Genomic DNA, 14,554 nt, shown 5'->3' with positions numbered 1-14,554 from the left:
ACCTCTTACAAGATTAAGGACGTCTCCATTCACAGTCTTCATCCTAAAATGCTTCTGCTTCTGATCTTAAAAAGGGAGAAGAAAGCGGTGTGGCGGGATTGTGTTTTCTAAAAGGATGTGTGGCAGGATTGTGTTTTCTAAAAGGATGTGTTCAAGTCCTAACCCTAAAATCTGTGACAGATCTTATATATGGAAATAAGGTCTTTGTAGATCAAGGTGAGATGAGGCTGTATCGTGTTAAGGTAGACACTAAACACCATGACTCATGTCTTTATAAAGGGGTATTTGGATGTAGACCCATAGGAATGAAGGTCCTGTGATAATGGAGCCAGAGATTAGACGGGGGCATCTATAAACAAAGAACACCAAGGATTGCAAGGGGTCTCTAGAAGCTAGGGGAACCCACAGAAGAATTCTTCCCTAGAGCTCACAGAGGCAATGCTTACAGCGTTGCCAACATCTTGATGTTAGACTTCTGGTCTCCAAAATTCAGGACAACATGGTTCTTTTATATTTAGTCATCAGGCATGCGGCAATTGGTTAAGGCAGGCACCAAGACCCACGGGAAAAAGGATCAACTTTGGACAATGATCTTGGGTTCAAATCTATACTGTGTTTTCTGGACTATGGCAACTTGCTTAGTATCTTTGAGTAAGTACCAATTTGCTTGCATGTGAAATCTTGAGGGTTTCTGTAAAAAGCCAGGTACATAATAGAAAATCACTAAGGAATTATATGATTTTTATCAATAAAGCGAAAAAGCAAAATCATTCATTCTTACCCTTATATTCTAGTATGCATTCTAACAATCCTACATAATTTCTTAAAATCTGTTAGAGATAAACCAATCAGAAAAGATTCCAATTCTAAAATAATTACAGTATGTGTAAGGATCCATGTCTATGTCTGAGCTGTAACTGAAGACAATGACAGCTAAATAATTCCAGTGATGTTTATACTTAAAAGTTTTCACTTTCCTGTAAACACAAATGTTGTAGACACCTTTCTGCTAGATTTTAACAAGAGGAGATTCAATATAAGCCATATATCCTTACTATCATACGCCCAGTTTGGCTGAATATTAGGAAAATGAATTGAAAGAGAAGACAATAATCGTCAAACTATTTTAGTCAGCTCTGACTTGTGAGGTATCAAGACATACAATTTCCAAGAAAAAGGTGAGAGGAGTTCAGTTTGGTACGATATCTACACAAATTGTTTTACTAACTATACAGTGACCCACAACCTCAGTCTCTCAATTATCTTGTAACTCCAGGCAAATAAGTGCTGACATAAACACACACATTTTTTCTCAACTGAAATATCACATACTGTGAAAGAGTATTAGTTAAGTATGTAGACTTTTCTATGTCTGGATACTTAGTTAAGTATCTAGACTTCTCTATGCCATCAAATCTCTTCAAATGGTAATAAACTGAATCACTTTACTTACTAATAGAAGCAGCAGGACAACGTCAGGGTTGTCACACGCACAGGCAACGTGCATCGGCGTCCAAAAGTCTTCATCCTGGTGGTTGACATTGGCCCCTCTGTCAATCAGGATCTCTGCGATGAAGACATTATCATACCGAGCACACTAAAAAAAAGAAAGAAAAGAAAATATACTATTGCAATAAACCATGATAGTCTTATTCTTATTCCAAATTTCTTTTCTACATACAGAAAACTTTAGTGCCAATTCTGGAAGTTGGGAGGTGGAGCTCAACTGGTGAGGAATTTGCTCCTCTTCTGTACTAACTTAGAAGGAAAGAAGCTTATGTAAGAAAAGAAAACTGAATCCATGGACAGTGGAAAGAAAAAGCAGACTAGATATTATAGAAGACAAAATTAGTGACTTAAAGGCAGTAAGAACTATACGATATAAAACAAGGAGAAAAATGACTACATAAATGAATGGCATATCAGCGAGTTGTAGGAAAACTTCAAACTGATTGACTGATAACCCATGTGATTGGACAACATTGGAAATGGGGACTACAGGATAAATTTCTGGTTCTGTCATTATTTAATTACTTTTAAAATTAACAGAAGACAGCCTAATTTTTAAGCTTCCCTGGTGGCTTGGCAGTAAAGAATCCACCTGACAATGCAGGAGATGCAGGTTCGATCCCTGGGTTAGGAAGATGCCCTGGAGAAGGAAATGGCAACCCACTCCAGTATTCTTGCTTGGGAAACCCCATGAACCAGAGGAGCCTGGTGGGCTACAGTCGCTGGGATCACAAACAGCTGGACAAGATTGAGCGACTGAGCAGAGCAGGAAAGTGATTAAAACACTTGGAATTTAAGCTTCTAATAAAAACATGGTATTTTTGCGTTAATTTCTTTTACTGTATGAAACATACATGCTTTAATGTTCAAGTAACATGTAAACAGAAAGAGTTAAAAAGAAAAAGGAGATTCTGCCTCCTCTCCCATTTGGGTCACTGATAACAATTCCTTATCTAGTCTTCAAGATTTTCTCTGCTGTTGAAAAAGATTCTCCCCCTCCCCCATCTATCTGTCTCGAGTCTAGAAAATGTACTATTCTCTAACCTGTTTTTGACATTTACCAATATGTCTCGAGCATATTTGCGAATCTGTTGCAGCTTGTTTTCATTATGCTTATGTGTGTGCTCAGCCGCTCAGTCGTGTCTGACTCTTTGCAATTCTATGGACTGTAGCCCACCAGGCTCCTCTGTCCATGGGAACTGCAGTGGGTTGCCATGTCCTTCTCCAGGGGAGCTTCCCAACCCAGCAATCAAACCCAAGTTTCTTGTGTCTCCTGAATCAGCAGGCGAATTCTTTACCACTGAGCCACTCAGAAATCCACTGCTATGGTCTTCTGCTGTCATAGCACGGAATCAAAAGAATTCTCATTTCATACTCCACTCAAGAGTGTTTCCTTAGAACCAAGAGCTCCTTCTCAACATTTTATGCATTAAAGGTCTTAACTTATTAATAAAACTCCAGACAGCATTTCAGCAAAGCCCTTTGTGACTCTGTTTTTAGCTCCAGACATAGCAACTTTACTTCCAAAGAGTTAAGTCTGAATTTTTTCTATACTGCCCTCAAGAGACTAAATCCCTGGGGTGCAAAAGATTGTTATTTGTTTTCATTATTTTCCTTCTGATAGTAGTTGACACCTGCCATAGATCTGATTCCTGAATTACTGAATATAAATAGGCAAATTCAGACTTACTGAAAACTTATTAAAATATGTTAAAACTAAAGACTGCATATGATGAAGAATATTAAAACCTGTGTATCAATTATCTGGGGCTTCCCCCGTGGCTCAGCGGTAAAGAATCTGCCTGAAATGCAGGAGTCCCAGGAGATAGATGTGGGTCCAAACCTGAGCTGGGAAGATTCCCTGGAGGAGGACATGGCAACACACTCCAGTATTTTCGCCTGGAGAATCCCTTGGACAGAGGAGCCTGGCGGGCCACAGTCTATAGCGTTGCAAAGAGTCCAACACGACCAAAGCAACTCAGCCCTCAACATGCATCAATTATCCACCCTTAACACAGATGGAATTATTCTTCTCCAGCTTCAAGGTTACTGGGCGTTTCTAACAGAGGTCTTCCAGAAATCTCACGTAGACTCAGCTACTCAGTGAATCAGTGGAGTTAAATAAGTGAAACTGGAAAAGCTTAACAACGTCCACAGCTTTTTCCTGATGCCCTGCACAAGCATGCAATGTCTTTTTCTCAAAGATGTTGATCTAAGAATATATAATTAGAGCTCTGGTGCTGATAAAGCATCAGGAATCATAACACGGGATACCCAAGGGGGGGCGGACACAGAGCTACTCACGCTTGACATTTTCCAGGGTGAAATTGCCTTTGTCGGTACCTAAGGCATTTTGAAACCCTGTAATTTTGTCTCTCTGGCAACCTACAATTTTGCATTTGTTTTTATTTACTCAGTAACCCCGGGAAAAGGAGGTTCAGTGCTGAACCCACATTCCTGCAGCCGTCAGGAGGTTTTCTTACATGTATTCCAGCTTCAAAGCCTCTTCATCCTAGCCTGACAACCAAAGTCTAACAGTAGAAAGATGCAGAGTATTTGCACTGGATTCAGAGCTAATTGAGTGCTTCCTGTTCACCTCATCACCTTCATCTGCTCATTTCTTCTTTCTTCTGACTCTACCATTTCTGAATCTTTTTACTCTGTTCCCTGGGCCGTCTGATTAGGCAAAGATCCTTATATTCTTACAGTTCATCCATCCATCCATCCATCCATCCATCCATCCATCCCTTCATCCACCCATTTATCCTTTTAGGATGTACTGAGTACCTACTATGCATCACAGGCTAAGGATACAAAAGTATCTAAGACGTCACCATTTTTGAAAATTCACTCTAGCAGAGAAGAGGCACGTTCTCCACTCATTACAATCCGTTATGACAAGATTTATAGCAGAAGCAAGGACCATGTGTGATGAGACCTTGGATAAAAGAGTAACTCAGTCTGACCAGGAGGACAGAGGAGGCTTCAGAACTGACCTCTGAAGGTGGCCAAGTGATGTCATCATTTTCCTCTTTCTTATCACCTGCTTATCCCTCATGCAGGTCTGCTGTGATCAGTTTATTTTTCTCTCTCTGTCTCTGAAAATTCCACTCTAAATGAGACTGCTTGCATCTTAACTCGTAATATCTATCACAGCATCACATTAATTAATTAAGCAATTAAGGGGTTAATGTGTCTCCCCAGCAAATCTACTGAGCGGTGGGCCTCCCGTAAGTGCTACAAATGTGATGAAACTAGCCACGTCCGAGCCAGCCGACAGTCTGGTAAACAGAACATAATCACCCTGAGCCTATAATCTGTTTGGTGGCAACTGTGTGATAAGAAATGAGACAGACAACCACATAAAAGTGGAGCTGATTGTGGGCTGGTGGGGGCGGGTTACTATATCCTTGGGGACAAGCCCTGGGAGAAGGTTTCGGTAGATGATTTTTGAGCAGAGACGCAAAGCAAGCAGAGCAGGGAGCCATGCGGATTTCATCGGAAAGTGGAAATAACAGCTAGAGCATGGGGACCTGGGGTTGGTGGGCCCATTAAACGATCAGCCGGGGCAGGATAGGTCCCTGGAGACGTGGGCACGCAGTGTGAGCTCATCCCGTGCGGCCGTGGGCAGGACTCGGGGTTTCCCTGAGCGGGAAGGGAAGTCACCGGGACACTTTGACGGAGGAGTGACCCGGCCTGGTTGCTATGGGGGGAACAGAATGCAGGCTGGACAAAGAGGGGGCCATGGAAGTGAGTGAGGAAGCTGCAGATCCAGGGGAGAGGGCGGTTTAGGGGAAGAGGGTTTATCCAGGTGAAGAGAGACGGCAGCATTCTGGCTGTATTTCAAAGGTCAAGAAAGCAACCGCTGCTTTGCTGATGGACAGGATGGAGTTCTATGTGCTCAATGAAGTTGGACACAGTGTATGTATACGGAGAAGTGGTCGTCCCCCTCTGCTTCTTTCTCTCCGTCTGTCAAACACACAGACATACACATATGCACAGAGTAAAAATACATTGCATTCTTATCTCTTGCACTACTATTAGGAATGCAAATTGATATAGTCACAATGGAGAAATGGAGGTCCCTTAAAAAGCTAAAAATAGAACTACCATGTGATCCAGCAATCTCATTCTTGGATATATACCCAGAGAAAGCCATAATTCAAAAAGACATATGCATTCCAATGTTCATGGCAGCATTATTCACAATAGCCAGGACATGGAAACAAACTAAATGTCCAATAACAGAGAAATGGATAAAGAAGATGTGGCCCATAAATACAGTGGAATATTACTGAGCCATGAAAAGGAACAAAATTGGGTCATTTGTAGACATGGATGGGCCTAGAGATTGTCAACAATGAATTGACATGATTTTTTTCAAAGAAAAGGTCTGCCTTCCACTAGGCCAAGTGGAATAATGTATTCTCTAAAAACTTAATCCAGGTATCACTGGGGAACTTACTGTGGAAAGACTACAGTCTTTATAGATAGAAGGTCAGAGTTTAAGCTCTGATACTATCTACCGCTGTGTGAGTTTAACTCTGTCCCTCAGCTGCTTACCTACTGAAGTACATAAGCCTAGGCCCTCCTCCACAGAGCTACTATGAATATCAAAAAAGTCAAATGAGATGAAAGCACATCATAAATAATACAATGCAGGGCATGTATTGATTAATATCTAACATATCAAAGTCACTTTATGACTTGAAAGTCATTTGATCAACACAATTCATACTTTGAAGTCCTGTTCATCATAGTAAACACTTTGAGAGCATCAGCTTGGATAACATCCCCAACTCACAGATGGGAAAAACAAGGCTCTGTGAGCTTAGAAGTCTCCTGAAGCTTAACGGAAAGGGTACATGGACCCCATGTGATCACACAGAGGGGAAAAAAGACTGAACTTACTTCCCTCCTGCTCACCTTCTGAAGGAGGACACAGAAGGAGGGGTCAGTGCCCCCAAGAAAAGACGGCAGGGCCAGGGTGGTCTCCTCGAGAATACGCAGACTGCTGGACCTCTTGGTAAGGATGCCAGTGATACTGACCAAGAGGAGAATCTTATCTCTAGGAAGTGGTGCGCAGCATGTCCGTAGAATCAAACCTGGGACCCAGAGCTAATGGGCCACATGGCTCCTTAGAAATGTTGTGTAAGCCAGGTAATGACCTGAGGCTAAAACAGAGAGGCTTCACAGCCAAAACACCCTGGATACCTCTCCATCTCCACCGATGCTGGAGCGAGGTGGCTTTCTGAGGATCAAACAGAGAGACTTCCCAGCCAAAATGCTCTAGAAATCTCTCTTTCCATCTCAATCCGTGCTGGAGAGAAAGGGCTGACACTCTTCAGCTGCGCTCCCCATCTAGATTCTGAGTCACCTGTCTACCCTGCTGTGTGTAGTATGACTGTCTGCACCCCAGGGGCCCCCAGGCTCTGGCAGACACACATTTCTCTTGCTGGCAGTGGTTCTCAACCTTGCCCATAAATTAGAATCACCTGGGGGGGGGGCTCTGCACCACCCCAAAGTTCAATCGACACCCCAGAAAAGTTAAGTCAGAGTCTCCAGCCTGGGTGGTCACCAGAAGGTAGATGTTGGCATCTTATGGCTGCCAGCTGACTCCCGGAGGCAACTAGGCTCAGATCCAGCCCCAGGTGAGAGAGCATCCGTCTGATCCATGCGTGACCTCCCTTCACATGGTTTGTGCTAAGTGAAGAAATACAGCATTTTTAAAATACTGGTACACAATTATAAATTAGGTTTTTATATTAATCTAGGCATTTTTTTCAAAATCATGTCTTACGCTTGAAATTAGTCCTAAAGACCACTAAACTGAATAATTATTGACATCTCCCTTTACTTAAGTTTTGCCCTTAACTGAACCAGCAAAAATCTCTTGCATGTGAAACAGCTGTATTTATTTATGTGGTTATTTGTTTATTCACTTAATCATTCCCTGCTTGTTTCCAAAAGAATGTAGTAAAGTTTTATTCACATAGGCCATGAGCAGAGAATTATAAAAGCTCAATGGGACAAGAAAGAAAGTAAATAAAAGACAGGATGGCTGCCTAATGCTCTATAATTGATACAATATTATTCTGCTTATTTGCTGAATATGATTCATGTTCAAAAGGATCTTCTTTAATGCAGATGCGCAAACTCCATTCACTAATGATTAGCTGGCTCAACAGTAAAGAAGCCGTGTCTCCTTATTTCTGACCAACAATACGGTTCTCTAGGCCATATATTTTATCATTTAAAACCGTTCAATTTAGACCTGTATTATATATATATATATATTTCACTTTGTGTTGGGAAGATCCTGGAGAAGGGAAAGGCTACCCACTCCGGTATTCTGGCCCAGAGAAGTCCATAGACTGTATAGTCCATGGGGTCACAAAGAGTCAGACACAACTGAGCAACTTTCACTAACTCACTAGTGAGAGAGAGAGGGGCAGAGAGAGAGATGGGCTTCCTTGGTGGTTCAGTGGTGAAGAATCCTCCTGCCAATGCAGGAGACAACAGAAGACACAGGTTCGATCCCTGGGTCAGGAAGATCCCCTGGAGGAAGAAACAGCAACTCACTCCACTATTCTTGCCTGAGTAATCACATGGGCTGGGGCCCACCCAGTCCCTGGGCTACAAAAGAATCAGACATGACTAAGTGTGTCTTAAACAACAACAGTTTACAAACTATAATGCAAGCAATTAACAAACATCAACGTGTCATTACTCAAGCCTGTTCATCTGAAGCACATCACTGCTCTGATCGTCTGTTACAAGCGCATTCTGCCACTGAGTCTGGTGTCCACAGCTGGTTCCCCTTCCACCACGTGTCACCCACTCTCACCCGGTCATCACAGCCCTTACCAGATGGAGCAGGGACCCTCCGGAGGACACAGGCATGTGGGGGTCGGCCCCCTCCTTCAGGAGTCGCAGCACTGGAAGAATGAGAGAGGAGAGTTACAGCTCATCTTTGTTCCTCACCGTGAACCAGAACGTGTAGCGTTTCATTACTGTCTAAATCCCAAACAGCCATGAAAGCCAAAGAAGACACATGATCGCCATCCAACCTTATTTTGGGGATTTAAGCTTGGCAGCATTTCTCTTCACATTGAAACCCATTTCTTGGTTTGCCAACATCTTCACCTATTCAGTTCAGTTCAGTTCAGTTCAGTTCAGTCACTCAGTTGTGTCCGACTCTTTGCGACCCCATGAATCGCAGCATGCCAGGCCTCCCTGTCCATCACCAACTCCCAGAGTTTACTCAAACTCATGCCCATTGAGTCGGTGATGCCATCCAGCCATCTCATCCTCTGTCATCCCCTTCTCCTCCTGCCCCCAATCCCTCCCAGCATCAGGGTCTTTTCCTGTTACAGCCCCACAAATTATTCCCAAAGGGGACCACACTCTTACAATTTATTATTGCAAAGTGCCTGGCTTAAGCTTCTGTCCTAGATCAAGAAGAAATAAACAAAAAGAAGGGAATCACTTCACTCAGTTCATGTATGCTTTAGCTCACTCTTACTGTTTTAAACTCATTAGGACTCATTGGCTTAAAGCAATAAAAGCTGACACTTTGCACATTAAACTTTCCTTCATGCAATTACCCCTTGGCCCCACTTCCATTTGTGGGGCCCAAAGCCATTTGTAGCTAAATTAGCAATGTCAGACAGCTCAAAATAGACGCCACTCATCAGGATAACAGCACAGCTGGAAAGCGACCTGTGTTTCCATTTGAACAGCAGAGGTGGATGGGGTAGGGCAAGGAATGCAACAGGCCTTGGGAGAAAGATTGTGTTGTTAATATATCTTCCGTGACACACTGCGGGCTCCAAGAGGCCCATCCATTCCCCAAGACACTATTCCAGTTCCCACTGTTAACAGCAGTATCGTAGTTTTCATAGAGAGCCATTCATGCTTTGTCCAAATAGATAACTAAAGCAACAGTTCTTCGAGGTCATTATTGCACAGAACTGTACAAAATGACTAAGATGCAAGCTCATACCTTCCAGAGCAAATTGTGTTTCCGCTAACTTTCTCTGTAACTTGTCAATGTCATCAGAACACAAACTCTGTTCTTGTCACCCCACGTGACATACTTGTCACCCCAAGTCTTGACCGTGTTCCAGTCTCTAGTTTGTTACCATCTTCCCCACGTTTAACTGCACGTCACAGAGGACAGACACAGTTCCTCTCACACAACTTTCTCTCCAAGACTATCTCTTCCGTGGTGTTTGCACAAGGGATGAAGAGGACGCATGCCAGCCCCACGGGCGTGACAAACCCACACCTAGCCCAGTGCACTCTCCAAGCAGCCTTTCCCGAAACGGGAGCATCTCTGTCCAAATCCCTTTCCCCGGGGAAGTCAGATGCATTCCAGCTCTCAGACCAGCAGTGACACTTGGCCTGGCTCCTTGATCTTACACCTCGTCCCCCAGCCCTCTTCCACAAAGAGGTACCTCCACAGAAGCACTATTCATTTACCAACAGTGTTGCCTTGATGATGTTCTTTCTTTAATAAATTAACTCTTTTTGTAACCTAGCTTCTCCTCATGTGGGTAGTTGGTGGCAAAGGTATAGATCTCACAGGATGAGTTGTAACCTGGCATCCTATGGCTCATCCATTTGTGGACACAGGTACCTCCCTTGTCTGCCCTTTACAGGAAAGTCCAGGAAGGTGAGGACTTTGCTTTCCTCCCCGTCACTGAGCTGCTATGAGCCAGCCTGTTGCCCGGCTGTATGTCAGCGGGCTTCCTTGCTCCCTTTCTCAGCCTCCTTCTGCACATGTGTGTAGTAAGTGCATGCATGCCTTATTCCCTCATATACTTCCTACTCCTAATTTTAAAAAGTGTGTCCATGAAAACAAAGTTCCTTAACTATATTTACCAATAGTTTTCTCAGAATGAAAATAGCACTTTTACCCCAATAATTATTTGCTTAAGAAATGAAATTATTCATCTTGAACTGACTGATACCTCCTTGGTGCTTTATGGTTGTTACAACAAAGAACTTTTACTGGTGTGATCACACTGCCGATAGTGAGGAAGATTATACTTACTAGTTAAAACATTAGTAAAATGCTATTATATTTCTACAAAGAATCCACCATGCACACATGTGGTGAACTACACATAATATAAACCAGAGATACACTGGCCTTGCAGTTTGACCCACTGGAGACTAAGTCCCACTGGGAAAGCTAACAGACTTCGCTCTATGCCTTAGCTTTCTGTTTGTAAAATAATGGACAATTGTTGGACTCACACGATGAGAGTGTAGTGTGAATTGAATGGAATAACACATAGAGCAAACTGATCAGGCCTCCTGGCACTGGTCAGGGGGTCACTAAATGATTTTTATTAGTAAAATTACTGTTGTCAGTCATGAAACCAATAATGATGTATCATTAAACGTGTACCTGAAGGTTTATTCTAACTTTTCTCAAAACCTTCTGATTACTCAATGCTGAATTTATGTAGAGGATGTAAGCCAATGCAAACTTACCAAAATTCATTGAAAGATGAGTTTACAATTTATCAGGTAGAATAAAGGGGCAGAAGAGGGCAATGGAGGAGACAATGGGAGAATGATGAGCAAGGGGGGACCAAACAACAGTTACGAGTAGAAGACTGTGTGTGACTTGGAGGAATGTGTTGTGGGGGATATTTTACATTACACTACAAGAGGCAGGCATCATTCTGTGGCCAATGAAGAGGATCATAGCATACTAAGCAAAGAAGTTAAAAAAAAAAAAAAAACCCTTAGGTAGGTGCTATGGACTAAGTGTTTGCTTTTCCACAGGAGCAGGTGGGCCACAATGATGTGCTGGTGAATGCTCAAGGATGGATGGAGATGTCTAGATGATGGATGGATGGATGGGTGGACAGATGAATGGATGGCTGATAGATGGATACGCATTTAGGAATCTGCTGCTATAAAGGCTGTGCAGTCCACAGTTTGTTGTAAATTCCATGTAATCAACTGATTCTCACAAAATGATTTTGATTTTTACTTAACTTTTGTATCCACAGTCAATCTTTGTTTCCAATTAATGACCAGGACCTTAATATCCTGGTTGATATTTTCACTGAAATTAATGAGCATGAACCAGGGATTATCAGGAAACTATGGCTGTCAGGCCAAACCTGTCGGCATACAGCCCTTAAACTAAGAATGACTTCTACAATTGTGGGAGGTGTGTGAGTGCTTGCTTCGGCAGCACATATACAATTTTGGAAGGTGTGTGAGGAAAAGACAACAAGTTAAAAAACAAGACAAGAAGTCCAAAAAGAATGTGTAACCCAGACTGTATGTGACTCTTAAGACTTTAAAATACTTACTAACTGATCTTCGCAGAAAAGGTTTGCTGACTCCTGAGTAAGATCGAAGTGAAACAGTGAAGGATGTCAGAACTTCAGGAATGTATCAACAACCTGAGTGACATCTTTGCTAACCAGATAAGTTCCTGAACAATGTAATCATATTTTATGACATTTTTGTGCTTTTCATAATATAGTGGCCACTGACGCAATACATTTTAAAGTACAACCTGCATCATCAACACTTTCTCCACCACTTCTTGAATTCTACACAGTCAGGATAAAAAATCAAGCTCTGATTTCTAACACTGGCCAATTCTTTTGGTATAAATTTCCCACCATGGCTGATCCCAAGCTACCAGGGTGTGGTGTCACTGAACCCAGAGTTTGGAGGCGATGTGACGCAGCTCACAGTTTTGTGGCATTTCTATCACACAGACAAAAAAGACAAAACTTTGAGAGCAAAAAAGGAGAGGAAAACGTAGAGAACTGATTGGGAAGTGATGAGCTTTGAGCTTTACCTTTGTTTTTATTACAATCTAGTAATAATTAGTTAATTACAATTCACTACTTAATTGTAAGTTTATATACTTTAGTTGTTAATACAGGTTTTTTAAAAAACTGTTTTACAACCAACTCATGAATTCCTGATGTTTTAACAACCGGTTCTCAGGGGCTTTGAGAAGAGCCACCAGCATGGAACAGGAAGCAGCCCTCAGGTAGATAAGGAACATTGTCCAAGAATATCCACAAATGAGGTGGACTCTGCACCCAGCAACCGCAGCGCATCCTTCCTGCCACAGTGAAACCAATGAACAAACTCCAGCCCTTCCCTCACTCAGGCAGACATCAGACTCAGGAGAAAAAGAAGGGCAATCCGGCATTTTCTCTTCCTAGATAGAAAGACTGTTTCCTTAAGCACTGTTCACACTATCAGAACTAAAGTGGAACCACAGACTGGTTATGGACTGGTTTGCCCCTAAACACCATGGATCCAGAGCAAGAATAAGACAAAATCGACTACTGACTAAATAAAGAAACATATATTCCTCACATATACAAACGGTAGACTGTGCTAAATTGTTAGCCTGTGCTAAGGGTTAAAAATGACATCATGAGGTACCCAGATGTAAAGATAAAATAAAGAAAATATAAATTCGTGGTAAGCACACACTGAGCTCTCCAAAGTATGGAGGGATCTAAAACTGCTCTCGGTGCTTTAGTAAAAGAATTACTTTGATTCTCCCAACTCCATGATACAAATACTGTAATTGTACACATATCAATACAATTGATGAGGAAACTGAGGCTTGTAAGTTATGTGATGGTAGCATGGTGGGTGTAAAACCTGTGGCTCCAAGGATTGTGTTCTTGACCATGAAGAACATCAGGACGCTTTACCTCTCAAGTAACAAGAGAGAGGAAGGGTCACCTTCAACTCAGGAACAGCAACGGGATTCAAGGTCTACGGCAGTGTCCCCATAGTTACTAATTTTGTGGGAAACTGTCCGAACTCAGGTTAAAATGCTTCCTTCAAAAAGGTTCCAGTTCCTAACAACTTTATAACAACATAGTTGGAACCGACAGTCAAGTGAAAAGGCACCTTGACTCAGAGTCTGTTACAATAAAATCTGCAAGGAAACAGCTCAAGGAAAAACAGCCATCTGGGGACCAAACAGAATAATGAAGCTGAGGCTCCTTTTAGAGTGTTGCTGCTTGGAACTGATTCAGCATTTATTGTATATTTGTGGCTTCATCATCAAGCTGCCACAGAAGTTCCATCTCAGTGTCTGTGTGGGGGACATGATTTGATATTTAAAAAGAAACACTCAGTCTCGAAATCTTCAGCTATTGAGGTAAAAATGGATGAAAATACATCATCATTAATAGGATCTGCAGCTGTCTCCCCTGCACATCCCCACCATCATCAACCATCACCAAAACCAATGGTCCACCTGATAGTCGTCCCTGTAAGTGTCTAGATACGACTGATTTACCTGTGTTGAGGACAGTCAGCACATTGATGATGGTAACTTGATAGAACCTGACGACAGCAAGTGCTTTGCTGATCACAGGAGCTGGGGTGGACATCTGATTGCATAGCAATCTCTGCTGTCACGTGGTTCTCGTGATAACAGGGGGTTTGTATTCACAAAGACTTCACATTTGAAATCAACAGAGTCAAGGAAGAGTGAAACACTACCATGGCTGCTAAGTTGTGTCCTCATAGGAAGCCCCATGAGGACAAGGAACATTGGACAAGCAAAGGAACATTCTCTAGAGTCCTAAAGGTTAGAAATGTTGCTTACTAAGTAGTAACTGTGTGCATATGAAGTCGCTTCAGTTCTATTCGACTCTTTGTGACCCTACGGATCATAGCCCACCAGGCTCCTCTGTCCATGGGATTCTCCAGGTAAAAATTCTGAAGTGGGTTGCCATGCCCTCCTCCAGGGGCTCTTCCCGACCCAGAGACTGAACCCGTGTCTCACGTCTCCTGCCTTGGCAGGCAGGTTCTTTACAACTAGTGCCACCTGGGGAGCCCGAGTAGTAACTATTCTTTGGTAAATTTACCTACTACAACTGATATGAGTGAGAATGACGGAGAAAAGAAGACATGAAATGGCAAAGTGAGCCTTCATTCTTCAGGACATTTTCTTATCAAAAAGCCAAAATACCTCCCTATCAAAACCCATGGCATGTTTTTGTAGGAAAAAGACAAGCAGATC

At 42.5% G+C, this 14,554-nt stretch overlaps 1 protein-coding gene across 3 annotated transcripts in view; it reads right to left on the bottom strand.

Annotated features, from left to right (window-relative positions):
• Window positions 1–14,554, bottom strand: part of MYO16 (myosin XVI) — a 504,859-nt gene that overhangs the window by 339,768 nt on the left and 150,537 nt on the right. For 2 of the 3 annotated variants that reach the window (XM_043891888.1, XM_043891887.1), the window contains exons 3-4: window positions 8,377–8,447; window positions 1,454–1,597 (exon numbers count right to left, since the gene is read on the bottom strand). In XM_043891888.1, coding sequence (XP_043747823.1) covers window positions 1,454–1,597; window positions 8,377–8,447 — 215 coding nt within the window. Of the gene's footprint in view, window positions 1–1,453; window positions 1,598–8,376; window positions 8,448–14,554 lie in introns of those variants that run through there. The other variant, XM_043891889.1, reaches the window with a different exon arrangement.

This window comes from Cervus elaphus, chromosome 30 (genome assembly GCF_910594005.1).
Source record: "Cervus elaphus chromosome 30, mCerEla1.1, whole genome shotgun sequence".
NCBI classification, from domain to species: Eukaryota; Metazoa; Chordata; class Mammalia; order Artiodactyla; family Cervidae; genus Cervus; species Cervus elaphus.
The sequence above is the reverse complement of the archived record's forward strand: the minus strand, read 5'-3'. Positions and strand labels throughout refer to the sequence as shown.